The 20,528-nt window shown below is 42.9% G+C and overlaps 1 protein-coding gene across 1 annotated transcript in view; it reads right to left on the bottom strand.

Annotated features, from left to right (window-relative positions):
* Positions 1-18,039, bottom strand: part of mgat5 (alpha-1,6-mannosylglycoprotein 6-beta-N-acetylglucosaminyltransferase) — a 93,497-nt gene extending 75,458 nt beyond the window's left edge. Inside the window, exons 1-3 of the mRNA XM_070958128.1 lie at positions 17,886-18,039; positions 5,871-6,347; positions 800-964 (exon numbers count right to left, since the gene is read on the bottom strand). Of these exons, the coding sequence (XP_070814229.1) occupies positions 800-964; positions 5,871-6,111 (406 nt within the window). The 5' untranslated portion in view covers positions 6,112-6,347; positions 17,886-18,039. The remainder of the gene's footprint in view (positions 1-799; positions 965-5,870; positions 6,348-17,885) is intronic.
* Positions 18,040-20,528: the final 2,489 nt, after the last annotated feature.

Genomic DNA, 20,528 nt, shown 5'->3' with positions numbered 1-20,528 from the left:
GTATACCGTCTCCCCAGGCAGTGTGTACACATGTACACGTACAGGCTGCCTGATACATGTGTTTCTCTGAGTTTGATAGAAAAGCTACAAAGGCATCCTCAACATGTAATAATAAATGGCAGTGCAGCAGCAGTCTTTAGGATTAGATCCATTCAAATGTGAACAACTCAATCAGCCTATACACGTCTACATACATTGCTTCAGAGCACAGACTCCACATTCCTGCTGTTTAATGCTATGCAAACAACTGAGAGCAAGTCCCGGGATCCCAGAAAAACCAACACCTTGCTCCCTCAACTGGGCTGAATTCATCATCTGAAAGCTGGCAGGAAAATCAATGAAAACTAATAAAAGGGTCATGCAGCGTGAACGGAGGCCTTATTTGAATTATGTCCAAGGATGCGGTCTGGACCTATAAAGTGCTTGGTGTGCACTGTGCAATGCTGGCAGACTTTCGCTGGTTGTATGGCTCGGGAATGTTTTTCAGTGTGGGAATTTCTGATATGAAACAAGGGTCACAGAAAATGGCCACAATCAGCTCTTCATCATTTCTTTAATTGGTCTTAGCTACTATAAGCTTACTGTGCACTTTCATACCCTGAATAACAGGGTGCCTCTGGAGGAAGACACGGCAGAAACTTGCCAATACATGACTTCCAGTTCATGGGAAAAATGGCTTTCCAACTTCTTCTAAGATGAGTCTGGATCCCAAATCCAGACTTAGGATGCCGCCCCACCACAAAATGCACACAAATAGTTCTGAGTCTTCAAAAGCAGTAAAAAAAAATGCAAGACGTACCTGCCACGTTAACTTTTTCGGAGTTTGTGGCACTGGGTGTGGCAGTGCTGGTGCTGTTGGTCAGGTTGCCCCCCGTGCCATTGTAGATGTTTTCCACCTTGGACTCCAGCTTGCCCAGCCTCAGCATGATGTTATCCAGCAGCACCGCAAGGGTCTTCTTCAAATCTGCAAGTAAGAATGGGAATTTTTATTTTAAATTCTCCACCAAACACCTGGAATATCTGACAAGAGATGGAGCACCATTCCTGCACCTATTTCTCTGCTGTCAGCTCGCTAAACAGTCACCGTTTTCTGCCCGTTCATGAACAAACCATGATACAGTGGCAGCAGATTCATACATAAAATGTACGGTATAAGGAAGAGAAAATATACACCAGTAGCTTTTAGTCTTGTACAATACCAGCATCAGAATGAACGTTCGTTCAATAACGTTTTGAAGAGAACACATGAGACTGATTAAAGAGATTTCTATCTGTATCTGATTAACAGAGCAGTTCATTCAATGAAAAAGCTTCCAGTTCTTTCATTATCACCCAACTAAGCATTACAGTGAATGCATGCATGAATCTTGCTCAACTGCAGTGTGTCTGAAAGTGTATAACTGGGGACCCTTCATGTCCCACGACAGCCAATCGTTGGATTACAGGCCGTCAGCTTGAGGCTCGTTTAAATGTAAAACTGGAGCTGGGGCGTCTTTGTGAGTGACCTTACTGTTTAATTTGGGTCTTTGCCTTTCTGTGAGCATCTCTTTTTTCATGACCATCTATCTGCATAGGACACGGCTAATGGTAGAATGGGCAGCAGGGATTCTAACCAGTAATGAGAAGGATAGGGCATACACTCAAAATGCTAAGGCATGGCTTTTTTACTGTGGTATTTGTCTGACACTGTAGCCTGCAGGGACTGCAATGACATTTACAGAGAAATGGGAAGGTGTTCCAAGCTGCTGCAACTGGTATATACAGCAAAACACCACTTATCAGCAACACGCCATTTGTCTACAGCAAAGAGCTCTGTCATATTCATAAAACTCAAGCTATATGATTTTATCAGTGAATTGACTTTTATGTGTGCAGAACCGATCCCCAATGCATCACGCCTGCTTTCCTCTGATGACGATAATTGCAGTTTGTCTATCGCATACAAGCGCCGCATTCTCCCTCGCCGTGATGCATTTGACACGCCAGCTTTCATCACGTCAGAGAGATTGGCAAGGGCACAACGAGGCCTGGCAGAGCACACCAGCCTGATTCGTGTGAAGGGAAACGCCAGAGCATTTGTCTGATTTGGGCGAGCCTTGTGCTGGCAGGAGCAGATGCAGAGGGAGCGGCGCAGCACGACCGGGAAGAAACCAAACGGAGAGCTTTGGAGCGGCGGCCTTGCCAAGCTATTGGGCTGAACATAATTAGAAAAAAAAGGGCGAGCCCAGAGTTAATGCCCCCCTCTGCTCACCTCTGGCACATACGCCTGTGCCCACTGACTTGAGGCTGTACATCAGAGAGATTCACCCGGCTTGTTTAAGATCTCAGCTGCTACCTTCGCTCACATCAACATACTTCACAACAGGAAAATAGATAGATTAAGACAGTGGGCTTTCTCAGCCTGTGTTCTTCTCTGTACTTGTGATTATGCTTCTTCAGTCAGGGCCCAAGCACTGTTCCGATTCAGAGGCCACACTGAGCCAGGCACAGTCCAAATGACTCGAAATGTCCTATTTTTCCCGTTTTATCGAGGCTTTAAGACCTAACTTGCATGGACGTTAATTGGCCGAGGTTTCAAGCGATGCAAATTTTCACTTCATTTCTGACTGCTCATTCTTGTCCAAAAACTGTCCAGGCGATTAACTACCAATTTACATTTAGAATATGTGGTCCTGTTATTAAAATAGCACTGATTTGAACATTTTATTCAACGTTTTAGGAGATATGAGGCTGCTCCAAGGATGACTGGCCATGCCCATCCCAATAAGAACAGTCTCATCTCGGCTGGCGCTTCGGTTATTTACCAGTGACTCTGATGGGTCTGTAGTATTTTCAACATAACATATATCAACTTCTGCAGAGTAAATTTTGGTCTTAGAGTAGAAATCTAATATTTGTTGCTGCCAACTGATTTGGCTGAAGGTAAATTTAAGCTCCATGTTTTTATTGGACAGTTAAACGTTGTAAAACAGTGTTGCCTCTGTGGATTTTGGCTCCTTATATGCACAAATCAGTGTATCAGTGTCAACAACATGAGGATATTGCATGTTTTGCCGCTCACAAAAAAAATGTCTGTTCGCGGACCTTTGAGTTGAGATTATTTTGTCTCGTAACAGGTGCACAGTTGTGTCTGTAATCTGCGTATGTTGTTGGAAATACATCCTTATCTACGAGGTGTCTGGTCTCTGTAGGTTTCTCTGAAAGCCAAGATTCAAATCACAACATACCAACTAATGACCAATTTCATCCAAACTCAGTCTTCACCTCAACTCTTAAAATAATTTTCAAGACCTGCATTCGCCAGTGTGTTCGAAAAGCGTCCATGGTGCTGAGAATAATGCTCCCACTTGTCCTTCTGTACATTAACACTGCTGCCAGGTAACCAGATGAGTAATAGCATACCTCAGGACACATTTCTGCCTGTCTCAATATTTCTTAGCGAGGTGACGCAGTTGCAAAACAAATTGAGCAGTCAGCACACTGAACTTCACTTTGCTTTTAATAATAATGTCATAGAAGATAACAATCTGGACGCCCAGTGACCTGGGATTTTTCCATTCAGCCCGTGAGCATTAAAAAGGAGTGATTACAGGGGAGCATAAGCCCAAGGCATTCATCGGTGATCCTTATTGTTTGCTGTCATCTGTAAGGCTTCAACCAGGCATAGCAGTAGTCTCCATGTCTTACCGATGTAATATAACAAAGAGCAGACAGAAATAGAAGGAGCTCACAATGACCTTCCACCCTAGAGAGGACGGAGAGGATTAGACCTGCAATATAAGCTTACGCCACACCCAGACCTCTCTGTTGGCAGCTGGATTCTTCTGAATTCTCGTATCCTAAGAGGCCAAGAGAACAAGCGTGTGTGTATGTACGCCATAAAGGAAATTCACTGGGCTGCACGGTAACAAGGGGTGTTGTCAGGTGGCTGGACACTCCCAGCTGCATGGCTCAGTTTCAGGAAGGCTGGAAGGGGAAAGATCATATCTTTATCACCTTATGGGAAGGAAGACGGCGTGACAGTATGACCTCAGGAAGAAACACATTTCAGGTGCAGCGCTGACAGGTTGTGTCCTGGAATCTATTCAATCGCTAGAAAATCAATAAACAATTAATGATATTCTAGTCTATCAAAGTGCAAGCACAGTCAGACCCGATCCAGACCCGTCCTAAACAGACTCTGATGGCGAGAGAAAACCAACACCGTCACCAGCACCATGCACTATCAATTTAAAAAGGAGCCACGGTTCAAAAGGGCAGCAATATAATAACAGTGTCGTGAGAACAAATGACAAACAATGCAATTCCAAAAGGAATTTGATATCATAGCATCCGTTTTCTTTCCTGGCTACTCCTCCCCTGATGATTATGACCCACTGTGATCAGAGCTGGCACTCTGGACGCTTTGATCCAGTCAGGTCAGCTCAGGTATTAGACATAATGACACGCACACTCAGGACCCATGGCAGTAAAACCCTGAGTATAATTTGGACTCGGTTCAACTTCAATCCTGGGTAGGGTCTCAGTTCTGTGGACCCATGAAGAAATCCCAACAAAGTCGACATGTTTATTTCATGCTTTTCAACAGGTCTTTCTTACAATCAGCCCTAATTAACAAAGCAATGTTCCAAACGACCCATTCAGGAGGCACAATATTAAATCCAGACGCATTAGGATTTTATGGGTCATTTATTGGGTCGCAAAGGAGGAAACCCTATTTCCCCTTAAACTCATTACAAATCGTATCAGGGCAAATCATCGACCAAGTGAGCGAACACAGGAAGCACAAAGTATCCTGCTGCCTCCCTATCTAATCAAGGATATGAAATGGATTTTGATGTGATATTGGACGGCGGTCAGCAGACTGTGCTGCAGATCCGACAGCAACGAGAAAATCAATCCATCATATAGGGGAACCAAACAAACTGGACAAGACACTGTTCCATGGAAAGGAGGGTTTTACAGGGAAATATTCATCACATCTTTTAACAGTATATGTCTGAGGAAGTACAACTGTGTAAACGAACCTGAACTACTCTTCATCTTGAGTTATTAATACAAGGTCATACTGTATTACACATTAGTGACTCTTTTATTAACTATGCACAAATGTTGGGGTTTGATTTTCTTCAAGCTGCTAAAGCAATGCTCTTAAGGTAAGTACAGCGCTGACAATACTTCGGGTAAGGTGGCATTCTACGTAGCAGGCTGACATTCCCAACATGTTTGCATGCGCCTGCATGAGCAGCTCAATGCACCTTCAAAAGAAAAAAGCTGTGTGCTTCAGCTTCAAATGCTAAGCAAGTACTGTACTTGTTTCTTTGCGTACTTCAGCGTCTTCTTTATGTTCTCTGGGAGCTGATTTAATCTCCTGGAGCTTTACTGTATCCTGCTGTTTCTCTGGGTATTAGAGAACAATCAATTCCAATCTCAGGTTTCTAATGAAGCCTCCCATCGAGCCATACAGGTCTATTAATGGCATGAATAACTTATTGATGGCTCTTCTGGACCAATACTATTCCAGTATTATGCTCCGATGCAGCTGTATCAGCGGTAAATCTCCCAGACGAGTTTTCTTGAAGATAGGCAATGTTGTGCTTGCTCAAGAGGTGGACAAGTGGAATCATTCGATCCAATTTTAAGAACATATAAAAAAGAGAGGGAACGCTAAGATCGGCTTTACATCATAACTCCATTAAAGGATACTTCTTTTGCTGTTTTATCGCCTGGTAGTAATCTTATAAAAATGAAAGAAGCTATGCTATGTTGACAGCAGGAAAGAAAGAAAGAAATCTGTGCAGGACAGCAGCCATACGAGGGTCTGCGAAAGCTGGATTACGTGAACTGCAGCTCGAGAGCTGGCTACTCACCGTACGCCGTCATGGTGCCCACATAGGGTCCGTCCATGACACTCTGGTTTTCCTCAGCCAGGGCCTTGATGTAGCGCTTGCTGAGGTCCAGGATCTGCTGCCTCAGCACAGCACTGTTCTCATGGCTGGCTCGCTGCTGGATGGTGAAATGCAGCAGCATCATGCCCCAGATGAACCCAAAGCTGACGAGGAAGAAGCCCAGCTTCTGGGATGACAGCTTCCACAGGAAGGGTGTAGCCATGCTGACTTGGCAGGGGGGTTGCCGGGGCTGCAGTGACTCTGATTTGACCGAGGGAAGGCGCAGAGGTCAGGGAGGAGAATCAGGGGGGCAGGTGGGGCATGGCCGTGTCAGTCTGTGTAGATGCAGTCGTTTTTCGGTGGTGGTGGTGTACGGCTTGTTTGCCTCACCAGCGTGATTTCCTTCCCATCCTCATCGCTCAGTAACATCTCAGTGGACCGAGTCCACCCTGCTGCATCCTGCCGCAGAGAAGACAGACAGAGAGGAAAGAAAGATGAGTGGTTAATTGGTTGGTCTCTGAAACACAGATAATGAGGGAGTTCCCTCTCCCACCCCAATCCTGCATGTTCATGATTACAGTAAAAACACTGATAATTAGACGGTTAGTCAGAACTCTTAATCATAATTCAGAATAAACTGGAGAAAGTAACAGTGAAAATAGTGAAAAGGGTCCAAAAAATGGCTTATTTTGTCTGACCACCCAAAACATCCAAAAAATATCACATTTATTTTGATATAAAAGAGAGATTTTGACACTTTAGAAACTGGACATTTCATAATTGACCTTAATAAATGAATGAAAAAATGCTGACTAATTTTCAGTTAATTGTTCCAGCACTAAGATGAGGTCAGTAATCTCTTTTAAGCAGAAACATCACTAAGCCTTATGTCCTGCTATTTGTGGTAATGCATGGGTGGCATGGATTTTTAAAGGGTAAGAAAGACAAATCTAAACACTAGATGTGATAAAGCATGACATTAGAGCTGCTCTGGGTCAGCACCGTGAAGTTCATTTGAATGGGTTTTAGATAATGGGGAACCAGCCATGGATGAGTGGAGGTATTCGGCGCGAGCGCAGGACAGATCTCCAGCCTGTTACTTTAAGCAGAGCAGCCAGTTTATAGCTGCAGCAGACCACACAGCACAGAGGGACACTGTGCCCACACTGGAAGCCGCTGTGTGGTCGTTCGTATGCACGCAGGATGGCGACACACCAAAATGTGTCAATTGGACGAGATGGGAGAGGTTGGGCGGAGGCATATAGTGTAGCAGTGAGCCAAGATGAGGTTGCAAGTAAACTTCAGCTCACTTCTGTCAAGAATGTATGAATTTGGAATTTTGATAACACATATTGTCCAGAGCCAAATCCAACTAAAATATTCTCTTTCACAAAGGAGAAGTAAGTGTGTGGTGGTGTATGTCTGGCGTGGAGGCAATACAGACTTTATGCAAGAATACTTGGAACTACTGGTTAAAAACAAGATAGGTAATTTAAAGTTTAATGCTTCTCTGACTCTTGAAGGAGAGGCTACACGGAGGAGCCTTGTCTCACGCAGACAGTGTGATCTTTATGATTGATGGGGCTTGTATGGAATTTATGCAGGAGGGTTTATAGTTCCCTCAAAAAATAAACATTTGGATAGCCTACAATTTATCTTCCTCACTGACAAGCAAACACAAACTGAATTTTAAATACATGCCCTTTCTGTTAATACATTTTCTTTTCTTGCCAATTGTTCAATAGGGCTTTCTGCAAGACAAGCGAAGGAAGATGCCCCTCTTGGACTGTGTGGTGGAGCATGTGTCAAACATTTACTCTTTTTCTCCCACTAAAGGAATAAAATCTGTAAGAGAACAAAGGTCACGAACAAGGTGATATGAAGCTTTACTTTATTTGCTGTTCCCAGCAGCAACTCTGAGCCTCAAGCAAAAGTGGGTGTGAAACTGATGATGATTTTCATTTTTGATTAAACTGTTCATCATTTAGTCTAGAAAATGTCAGAAAATAGCATGAGACACCCATCACAAGTTTTGAGAGCCCGTAATGTTGACAAATGGCTTCCAAAACTCAGAGATGCTCAATTTTCAATAGTACAAAACAAAGAAAAGCAGCAAATCATCACATTTTAGAAGCTGAGGAAGAGGATATTTGGTATTTGTCTTGGAAAATACCACGATTTCTCAAAATTTGTGATGGCTGGGACACGCTGGTGGTTGTGGGGGAAAGGTGCCAACCGTGAACCACAACATCCGCGGTTCAGATCTGGCTGATGTTGCATGTCATTTCCCATCTGTCTCTCTCCTCATTTCCTCTCACATGTCTACCGTCAACAATATGAGGGGGCATGAAAGGCCCACAATAGAAACACTACTTATTACTACTTACTGAAATGCACAAACTAGATGGTAGCCCTGTGTGTTGTGGGTAGATCTAGATAGAACTGTTCAAACCATCTCCAAAGGTGGTTTGAGGCAATTTCTAGCCAGATGCTGATTAGATGTAAATGTGTCTGTCCCTCCAAGATGCATACAAAACCTTTACTCCAAGTCCAACTGCGTGCTAGTAAGAAGTCTGTGGAAATGGCCTCTACAGGGTCGATAAACAAAAATCACATTTTAAGCTGTTACACTATTCCCTTTTCTCCACTATGTGAGCAGCTTCATAAAACTGTGAGAGTAAAGCCCACCAGGCTAATTAAAAGCCTTTGTCCTGCTTGCTATCTGTATTGCTGATTGAATACAACATTGCCAATGATACCACATTTTGCCAAAACAATCAAAAGTTTTTCCTGTAACGCAAAATGAGAAAGTCCTGCAGCACTTGTGAAGCTATTAAATGGTTCAACAAGTCTTAACTGACAACCAAAAGGCAATCTATGCACAGCTAAATAAATGCCTCTGGCTTTGCAACAAGAAAAACACCACCAATAACAAAAAAGACTTTCCAGAATGCAATGAAGCCAATAAAGAAAGATGTTCTCTCATCTGTATTCAACCGCTGTAGCTGTAAATGAGGCTAAGTGTGGGGAGGGGATTTCTGCAGCCTTGCTTTTGAACTGCGTCGCTCTTATGCTCTTTTAAAGCAGCTCTAACCAGGTCAGGACAGCACAGCCGCATGCATGGGCGCAACACAGCGAGAAGCTCAGTAATACGCAGAACGAAAATCCTTTCACCTGTCCACACATTAATCACTGTATCAATTCATCTCAGCGGTCAGTAGTGGGAATGAAAAACAGCAAAGATGGCCACATCAACGCTGAGCTGTCAGCTGAAACTCATCCCCCCCTTCATAAGAAACACAAAAAGGCAGCCGCACAAAAGGCTCTTTTCACCTTACATCCATCACCCTCATAAATAGGTCAGAGACAGCTGCAAGCAGCTTCCAACAGGGCTGGAATCTCACAGCAGGTTATGACACACCATAATTGTTAAGTCATTTAAGACAAATGCTCATGTTTGTTTGCTGCGCGGACAGATCTCCTTTTAAGCATTAAACAAAGGACGGATAAATACTGCACTGTCTCAATTCCTGCGTCCTTTCTTTTTACATTTAACACACTCTGATTTGCTTTATGGTGTGTGCAAAACAGGGCTTTCAGTTGGGGGGGGGGGTCTCTGCACTGCACTGTGAATTCATGAGACAAGCCCTTGGCAGAAGCGCTGTGCAATCTGCAGCGCTGATAACATCAGATGTCTCTCATTGCTTGGGACTCACTTGCTCGGAGGAGAGCAGGAAAAGGCTGGCAGCACTCTCTGGTTTGGGCGCCGACCAGGATGGGGGGGTTTTGGGGCTGTTTATCAGAGAGGAATGCTGCTCACGCTGCCCTGTGGTACATCACTGTAAGAAGCACGAGCCAAAACCTACACAGTACATTGACTCAACCGCTTCAGTTTCTGAGGACATACAATCACAGTCGGAGCTGGCTCTGCTGTCTGGCCTGATTTCCTGTGTCCATCCATCTTATTTAAGACTGAAACCAATCATGCAACATCACTCCTTTGTTAGGAAACTTCCCAATCACGCACTGCATCCTGTAATCTGCAGAGAAAAGGGCGATGCAGCTGTTCAGGCCCCCGAGCAATGCATATTTCTCCTCCTCAGTTACCTTCTGGTGTCTAATTCAGGTTTGTAATTTGTCTGGCAGGGAGCCCTCTGGCACGAGGCAGCAAGCGAAACTGTGTTGACAGCCAGCTGAGGTTGCAGAATATATGATCCTTTGCAAGTTGAGATGATAACGTAACAACCTGAATGGGTTCTTCATTGTTGGAAGACGTAGTAGCATGCAAAACCCTGCAGGTTCAAGAGACGGTGAAGACAGAAACAATTGAATCATTCGGGCCTCCGAGAAATGACTGTCCTCTCAAATCTGTAACAAAGGACTTTTTCCTGTTAGGGACAACAGAGCTGAAATTTCATCTCTAACCTGCATTTGTTGTTCAGTTTAGTATCGACCACACTGTAGTGCAGACACTACACCCAGCCAGACGTGAAAGGAGAAGGGTCTGTTCGACCAGGAAATGACAGAAAAATGTTTTAAAAGATGGATACAATAACTGTGACGGATGGAAAAAGAAAATCACACATCTGAAAAAGCAGGAATGGGAAAAACAGTTTCCATTCTGAAATTACACATTCGGTTTAAATAGGTTTCCTATTTAGGTCCCTTTTTTACAGTTTTCATACTGTGCTCCGTATGAATTTTATGTTTTCATTGTTGCACTGATTACCTTTATATTAGTGCAGTGCAGAAAGCCTTTAATCTACCAGCAGAGAGAGGAAATCTAGGTGAACAACAGATCAGCAGAAAGGACTAATTGGTGTTTAAGTGAAAAACAAATTCATCTAAATTAAATACAAATCTAAAAACAAAACACACATAAACCATTACCGGGTGCAGATGACTGCTTTTTAGGAGTCGCATAATAAGTTGAATCAAGACCATCTGTTTATAATCAAGGTGTGACAGGTGATTTACATGTTAAACACACGTGTTTATGGAAGGTCAAACAGCTGGTGGGTCACTTTCCTGTCAAGAGCTGCATTATGAATGCAAAAATTAACAAATAAATCCACAACAGTTTTACTAAAAAGCACAAAGCAGGAGATGCATACAAGAAAATCTCCAAGGCACCAAACATCCCTAAAAATACAGTAACTCAACAGTGACTGACAACCCATTTTTACTTAGTATTAAACTGTATCCAGACCTGTTATCCTGATAATAATTGATTCCGTTTTAATTTTGCATTTCCTTTGTTTTTCTCGTATTAAAAAATATTGTGACATTTTGTTGTATGTTGCTCTGTGGCTTGATAAATATTAATTCAATGGCACCAGAACAACCCCTGAGAAGCATTTATATAAGAGTAAAACCTTGCTTTTCAAATTCCCAGCTTTTACAAATACCTGTTCAGGTGACCTACGTGATTGTCCGAGACCAGAGCAAGTTGCAAGCACGAGTGGTATTCATCTGTGTTGCAGCTATCATACTTTCTTAGTTTATTTTCCACGTGCAGACAGATGAAACTGCTTTACGGCAAAGTCGCAGGGATTAAGAGTTGATATCGCATTATTGTCAAAATAATCATCTCAGGCTTTAATATCTCTCCAGTAGAGTCCTAATCACACAGCCTTTGCCCTTGTTCTGTCATATGCTGAATTGTTAAGACCAGGCCAGATGGCTGAGTGAGGTGAAGGCTCTGTCCATTTCCTTTGCATCTGTCACCGGGGCTGAAAATAACTTAAAAGTGTAGTTTAGGAGATATTCCATAAAGGTGAAGAAGGCACAGGGTGTTCTGGATTAATTCCAGTGCATTACTCCAGGTCTGAAAGAGACAGCGTGCGACTGAACTGAAATAACGTACACTAAGAGCTTGTTGCATAACCAGAGAAAGTAGTGAAATATGCTCTAGATGTAGCCTCGAACATCAATTATGGATCAGCTTTGAAAAAGTATCCATTTTTCTCTTGAATATAAATAGGCTTTCACAGAGATTGACTTCTCACCCTCAGGTAACGTCATAGCTCTCTGGCTGTGACAGCCAGCAGCCTTACTTTTCACACGACACGGTATCACTGTCTGTATGACCTGACCCAGGCTGTACTCCGTGGTCGCAACTAATAATTACTTTCATTATAGATTAATCTGCCGATTATTTTCTGGATCAATCGGTTGGTCAATCAGCAAATAATAATCAGCAAGTTCCCTTTAAGATCACTTTAACATCTGTAGTGTAGAAGATCAATTAATCAATTAGTCGATCAAAAGAAAATTAATGTCCACTTTTTTGATAATCATTTACGTGATTTTTCAAGCAAAAATGCTCAAACTTGACAGAGACTTTGCTATTTTTCTTGATCTTATACTTGTAATAAATTGAATATCGTTGTGTTTTGAACCAACAGCTGTGGGCATGAAGTCACATGGACTGACAAGTCTGTTGTCATTCTGCATCATCGGTCCCATCGAGACCGCCTGAAAAGTAGATGTTCAGTCTCCAGGAGACTTTGATTGACAGCTCTCACACGTACAGAAACAAACAGCACTTAATAGGTAAAGAGTTCACTTCATTTGAACCAATCAGGTTCGGTGTGTAAGCCCCTGATAAAACCTGATTATTCCTGAATTAAAACTCCAAGACAAGGCCAACACTCACGTACAGACATTTTTCTAAACACATAGATGGCCGCACGCCTAACTTTGCTCACAGATTTGTCTGACTGATGCTGTGACAGCCCAGCATTTGGCACAGGCACTGAAAGGCTCAATTCGTGAGACGTTTTCAAGCATCGATTCAAAAACTCACCCGGGAAAGTGAAATTCCACTTTCCAGTCAATATCCATCCTCTCCCAGCCTAAGACTGTGCGAGTGCGCCTGTTGCCTGGCCAAAGGAGACGTGATCCTGATAATATGGCCCTGCTGCCATGGAGACCGGTGTGACTCTGCATCTTAATGGACTCCTTCACATAAGCCCCGCCTCTTAATTATTCATTAGGCCCTCCAGAGAAACAGACCCTGCTGCTGCAGCTTCACCACCTTACTGGTGTGAATCCAGCTCGTAACCAGATATCAAGCGGCAACGCCATGGTTTGAGAGAGGCTTTCCCTGCAGCTAAGTTCAGGAAGTTGCTCTAAAATGTGAGGGCCATCCAGATCCATGTTCATGGGTTCTTTATTGAGTCACTGATTGGCTCAAACAGTTCTCCAATTTCAGGATTTGTCATATGAATGTTGATGCGTGACACAAGCTTCTTGTAACTTTCACAATCCTTCATAAATGAACATATGTCTGATAACGAGGGTGCCATGGAAGTCTATGTAAACTTTGTGTATGGTGAAGAGAATGGGGAAAAAACACTAGTTCTGGTTGGTCAGCCTTCTATAAAGTCAGGTGTGTCGAAAGTGAGTGAGTGAGTGTCGAGTGAGGTGATGCACAAGAGTAACCAAGTGTCATGACTGCAGGAAGTAAAATCATGACCATAAACTCAAGCAGACATTCATTTACATGGGACATGCAAAGCAATGTGGTCTGAGAGTTAACGCGTGCTGCCTGTCAGCTGACAAAACCTGTCCTTTTTTTGAGCATTCAAAATCAAATGCCCTTTTTCTCCTTCCTCTGCCACCGTCCACCTCAGTCTGGCTGATGAGAAAATACACCAGAGCCTAAACATACAGTGAAAAAACAGAAATGAAATTTGTCACTGTTAGCCCATCCTTAATGCAACCACTGAAACACAAGAACTAAAGCACTCTGAGTTTAAGATAAGATAAGACATTAGGATTAATAATGTCTTTGGGTGTTACAGGCAGCAGCAATAGCATCAGGAAAATAAAAGGAGACACAGAAGAGAATAAAATACAAAATACAAAATGAAAAATCAACTATACATATATAAAGCCCAGCAACTGACAACCTTGACCTCCACAGCAAGAAGTCCAGCTCCACCCTGGAAGCCTAAATCCCATCAATTGTGACTGTGGGGAACTATTTAAGACCAAGCAGAGTCCACAAACAGCTTGAACACACAGAGGGCCTGCAAAAAGTGCTGTTTCCACCACACTGGTGACAATCAGTGAACTCTTCACTCTCCTCACAAAAGGAATCACCTCAGCACTTTTGGAGTTGGGAGAAACAAAACATGCTGCATTTCACACGACTCTCATGCAAAAGGAAACCAAGAAGGAGGTGACCCAAAAATTCTTTGGCAGTCAATTTCGATTTCTTTAGAATAAAATGCGACATGAAGCCAAAATACAAAGGAGGTTGCAGATGGAACAGCTTGTTGCAAGCCTCATACAAGACAGGAAGCGATCATTTCTGAAACCCACTGATGACCACGACCACTCGATGAATACTAAACTGCAGCACTCACTTTACAGGAACTTCCCTTAGCATTTGAAAACCACATATAACAACACTCAAGCTCTTTACACGTGATATGATACACTGGTTTCTTATGTCCTTTGTTGAATTTAAGTGCTTTGTAACAGCCATTCATGTTAAAAAACACTTTATAAAGCCTAAGGAGAAAAAAAAACAGTGCTAAGGCATACCTTTGCTCAGGCTGAGCACTGACAGGATAAACCTGCTGCAACATGCCATGAGATGAGAGGGTAGAGGACAAGACCACCATGAACAAGATCTGCATGTCGGAAACAAGCCCAGTGACGAGTATGGGTGGGAATCGCAGATGAGGCGCTGGGGGTAGACGGGGCACTTCATTTTTCCTGTCACCACCACACACAAGCTCTGCTGTTATGACAACACAAGTTGGCCTTATCCCAACACGGAGAGGAGCATCACTTTTGATAAAGTAAAAACAGTGATAAAAAATATAGACGCACACACACACAGGCATCAAATCCAATCATGCAGATTTCAGCACCATGAAATTGTACATGATGGCAAAGTGTTTTCACTTGAAAAAGTGAAAAAAGTGTAGCATTTAATGCCATTTAATGAACTATTATGCAATGACGTGGATGCAAACATACACACACAAATATCACCAAGCCAACGAGGGCCTTCACTGACTGCATTAAATCCAAAAGCCCAACCCTCTGCACTACGGGCGTATAACACTTTCCCTCACATAAAACTAATCCTAATTCTGGTTCTCACTCTTAATGCAATCCAAATCCTCTAAAACCCTTCACTGAAGTCAGGAGTGGTAAACGTCCTCACTTTCTGTCCTTGTGACATAAAAGAGAACAACAGAAACTCAAGCCAGACACATTTGCTTCTTCTTTCTGTGGAAGCAGCACACAGTTCTGAACAATAACTGAGTCAGACCTTTACTGGAGACTTGAAAATGACTTAATAAGCACAACACAGTCTGTATGAACAACCTGGTCATCAAACTCATGCAATACAAAAGACATCTTGCTGAAAGTATCGATAGCTCTCATTGGCCTGCTGGTAAGACCACATTCTTCCTCAGAGAGAAGGTGCTAATGAGGCAACGCTGCAACCAATGTCTCACACTTAAATTATATTCTAATGTAGTTAAGGTTTCAACGGCAGTTTCATGGTTCAATATTCCAACTACGAGAGAAATATTTCAATAGTCTGTGAGACAAAAACCAGGCATGAAATTGAGGGCGTGATTAATGTTTGAGGTTACAGTAAAGGCCCTTTGAAAATCCCTAATCTTCCTTTTATTACCTCTTCAGTTTTTTTAGTCATTGCCCTGGATATGAAAACAGCTTTTCAAGAGGATTTACTGTAGGCTTTGTGACTTGCCCTACCAATGAATATCTCACAGCTCAGATGTGCCACACGAATAAATGCAACTCGCTCTGCAACTGCAGAGCTGAGACAGTGGACTGACTGTGAAGACGCACATCTGTGCTGCGTCATGGGAAAGAGCCTCTTCAGGGTGGAGTGCCAAGGTGGAGTGTGGTTTCTGTCGAAAGTGTAATGAACATGGCACAATCTTCTTCCAAAAAGCTGATGTTATACCTCAGTCTGACCTCAAGTGGGAGAAGACAGGTGTATCTGTGTGGACGCATGCGTGTGTGTTTGTGCCAACAGAACAGGCCCTTTAATCACAGGAAGGCCAAGTGTTCCACTTCCCTGCATGGCATCCATCACCACAGCCCAGTTCTCCCCAATCCCTCCTCCATCTTCAATCCCTCCTTCCTCATCCATCCACTGCCTCTGCTGGCTCTCCACCCGAGGCCCCCAGCGCACCCCCCCGCCCCCGATTTCTTGCCAGTGAAGCATGCCACTGAAGCAAAGCTCCTTTTCCTCAGGATTTATAATCCCAAGGGCTCCAGCAAAAAGGTGGCTGAAAGAGCTCTTTATAAAGCCAGGGGCAGTTGGTGGCTCACCTCGGGATGGTCACTACACTCAGCATTAGCTCTCAGACGACAGTCAGGGATCGTAAGCAGGGAGTTTTTACGGAGTCATGCTGAATAAGATAAGAGATATACTTAATTGTCCCTGTTGGAAAATTTGCCCTGAACTCAATGTCGCTGATTGCCCACCACAACTGAATGACAAGCATTTTTAAAGCCACAAAGACCTTTTGACAAGCTGCTTGTTGAAAGTACACTCTATCGCATCTGGAGCCTGCATGGTAATGACACAAGATACATGTCATATAATCAAATCAGCATGTCAATAACCTGATTATATGAGACCACTCATGGCGCAGACTGAAAATTACTGGACTGCACTGGTGAGCTAAGTGCATCAGCGATGAGCCAGAGAGACCTAATACACAAAAGATCAGAGAACCAAGCTGATTCCACCTTCTTGTATGTAAATATTTTCTGTTTTCTTCACTCCTCCATGACAATAAACTAAATACATTTGGTTGTGGAGAAAACAAGACATTTGAGAACATCATTATGGGCTTTGGACAACTAATTAAAATAATCCCTACTTACAGCCCTGCTATATCCTTCTTGTTGAATGATTACACTTTTCAGGTTTTACTGAAACAGCTGGAAAACACGAAGCACCTAATAATCTTTGAATACTAGTCTAATCCCATAAGTTATAGTAAGTTCCACAAAAAAAAAAAGAAAAAATAAAGGTGCTAATTGATGTAATGCTCGCCAAGTGTTTCCATTTTTCCACCAAAGCAGGTGAGCCCCCAAGGACATAAGTTAACGCGATGAACACCCCCAGCCTGTTTTCTGCGTCTGTGTCACCAAAACGCAACATCACTCTCTGGAAGTTGATAGAAAACCTCCGAGCAAATATGTCTCCAAAGCTTGTGCATGACAAGGTGAAATGCCCAGTTACAGTTTTACCAGTTAAATCCGTGACAGTGTGTTGTAAGATACAAACAAGTCTGTCAGGGACTTCCGTCTACACACACCTGAGAGCAACTGTGCACCGTTACCTGCTGTGTGAGCATTGGACACACAGCGGAAATGAAAACTGCTTTAATTACAATCAGCTTGCACCATTAACGAGGCGCCGCTGGAAACGAGCACCCTGACCACAAGACGCTGCCAATGACTCCGGAGCTGAACGTTATTCTTGAACAACCTGTTCGAGACGATGCCATTCGGCCGGAGACGACCTGCGAGTAGTCCGTTAATGTCTGCGTTTTAACACAATAAAATACTCCCTTTTCTTTCAGGAGCTAGCTAAACCTGTCGTGTCATAACAATGGGACCCCCTGCTCGCTGCGGCGATAAACGTCCTGATTCCCCAACTGGCTGTGAAAATACCAGCTAGCGTTGACGTTAGCTATCCAGCTCTATTACCAGCCAGGTCCGTTTCAATGAGGCTAGCCGATCTCCATGGAAGCTATCGCTGTTTCTGGCTACATTAGCTTTGTTTTGAGGCTTGAGACGGCTAGCTGCCTCGGTCGACCACCACACATTTCACAACAAAACACACACCGCCGCAATGACAAGTCGCCCACTCCCGAGCACACACAGCTAAACACTGCGCCTCTTCTTCGAACATTATTTCGCGAACAATGGGGGACAAAACGAGCTCCGAAGCCATGCCGCTGACAGTGATGAGCTTACCTTTTTCACGGTTTCTGTCGGTAGCCCGCGGTGGTGTTACAGGAGGGGAATACGAGTTAAAATCCAGGGAAAGGACGAGCGGAGCCGTCGTTCTGTTGGGCAGACTGGGGAGATGAGATTCTAGCCACAGCGCACGAGCCTCTGTGTTCGGTCTGCCCACTTGCAGAACGCGAGCGGCAGTTTAGGGACCGTCTGCAAATTTACAACCGGCATAAACAGAAAGGGGTAGTGTTGAGCAATTTCACTTCAGCTACACGCTAAAATAAGACTGACACAACATTAATGAATCTGCATGACTAAAGACACTTACGGGGCTAATTTCTATACATGGACTTCTTTTTACTTTAGATGCATTTTGCTAATAATCCTTTAAATTAAGCTAGCAGTACAGTGTTATTATGGTGAAGCATTGTAACTTTCACTGGAGAAAAGGATCTTCCAGTACTGATACTGTATACTTCAAATTAAGCGAGCAGTACAGTATTATTACAGTGAAGTATTGTTACTTTTACTTGAGAAAAGGATCTTCCACTACTGATACTGAGTGAGGTGTAAAATAAAGTTCAAATACTCATCACTGCAAAAAGTCACTGAAGGATCAAAGCCAATTCTGTCCTATTAAAATGACAAGCCTGCTTTTTAACAAACGGCCAGTGATTAACAGCAATACTGTAGGTCACAAGACTTCAAAGCAACCTTGTGCAATTTGATCACATTATGCCGCAAACTGCACTTCATCTATGAAGGACAGACTGGGTTTGTATTTAAATCTGTTTTGCTGGTGAGTCTATTACCACATTACTCACTTATCTAAAGCTTGCTTTAAACTTTGATGACTACCAGGCCTGTGTGGTGCATAGAAATGTGCTCTCATGGCTGATGTTCGGTAACATTTGCCACATCAAGGTAGTTTAACAGGATGGGTTGATAGAAAACAGGATGAACCCTCACTACATGGACATGCTGTCACAGACCAAAAAAGGCTTTGTGTTTGCTGCTATCTGCTGGCCGTCAGTGGCTACAACAAGACCTCAAAGACAAAAAAATGCTCAGGGTCACGTTTTTCTTGCAAAAACTGTTCTCTTTCCAGTCCTCCTGGTTTGCATACTGTGCAATTTTATATTTTCTGTTGTATACCAGTAGTCAGAACATAAAAAAAATAAAGCGTCTACTCAACCACCACAGGAAAAAGGGGTGATGGAGGAAAAGGGCCAGACAGGGCGAGAGGGGCCGCTGTGAAGCAATAACAAACACTGAAAGCAAAAGGTGGAGAAAAGGCGGAGTCCACAGCACCGCCCTGAGGGAATGCATTGTTTATCCCTAATGGCCCTTGCAGTCAAGGTTTCCCTTTGTTTATTTCTGCCTATTGATCATGATTGTGACTCTGAGAGGCAATTTTCTTGTAAGTCAAACATGAACATGTTTCACAAATTATCAGCATGTATTTACCTAAACAAAGCAGTACCAAAGCCTTTCAGTACTGCTGTTTCTCATTGTAACACAGTAATGACTTTGGTGGGAGACACACAGTCAAGATCCACTCTCAACCACAATGAGAGTTTCCAACAGAAAATAATTAAATAAATAAACACAACTCCTGAACTCAGTGTCTGAGAAAATAGATTTATTATTCAAATAAGCAACATATTCACAGTGCGTTCATGGTTCTAATCATCAGACAAAATGTTAATATAGTTGAGCTGCAATCATTTACAGAAATATTAAGTTTATGTTATTGTCATACGGCTCCATGGGGCATGAGAAGTCTTTTGATGACATCAATAATTCACATTCATATTATATTCAAACATAATTTACTGTACAAACATAAAGAGCTGAAGGCAGAGCTGAGCTTGATTCTCACTAAGGCACAAATGATTCAAATGACATTTACTACCACCAGTTTGCATTTCGATTTGTGGTATACTCCTCGAGGGTAAACTGGGTTTGTCTCGGTGCTTTTTCTTTTCATTAAAGGCTGATGTATCACAACTAAATGTATACTTCTAATCTGAAATACACCGTGAGACTATGACCATTTCAGCTGACTGATAGTATAAGACATAAACTGCGGTGTCAGGCTGTAAAAGTGAGGAAACAAAAGACATTTGTAATCTCCAAAGAAAATCAATCTTTGGAACACAGTTCAAGCAGAAATTAGAATAAAGCCCAAATTGAACTGGTCGGTCATTGCCTCATTCAGACAAGGAGGACGCTATCTCTATAAAGTCTTCAAAGCTGACGCTGCCCCAATAAACGACAAATTACTTTGGCTGAAACACATTCTTGACAGTATTTTCCAACAACACTTTCTTTTCTGCTAATTCAACCCTGCAATGTAATAATACAACGTAAGCAACAGTAGAAAGAGCACAGATCAAATAATAAAACCTTATTTTATGCATCCCATTACCTCTATTAGACTACATATATAAAAGGAATTCATGACATGAAATTATAAGGGTTTACGAATTAGATAAACAGTGAGCAGGAAGAGGGAAGTCCTCAGTCGAGCTCAGGAGAAAACAACCTCCATCTTTACCTTTCTTCTCAGTTTCTGACATCTCCAAGTGGCCGTTTGTGAAGCCCCACCACCCTTCGCTGCTGCTTCCCCTGTCAAGCTTTCCACTGTTGCACTTTTCA

The sequence above is a fragment of the Chaetodon trifascialis genome, chromosome 24, assembly GCF_039877785.1.
Source record: "Chaetodon trifascialis isolate fChaTrf1 chromosome 24, fChaTrf1.hap1, whole genome shotgun sequence".
Taxonomy (NCBI): domain Eukaryota; kingdom Metazoa; phylum Chordata; class Actinopteri; order Chaetodontiformes; family Chaetodontidae; genus Chaetodon; species Chaetodon trifascialis.
This window is presented reverse-complemented; position numbering and strand designations above follow the sequence as displayed.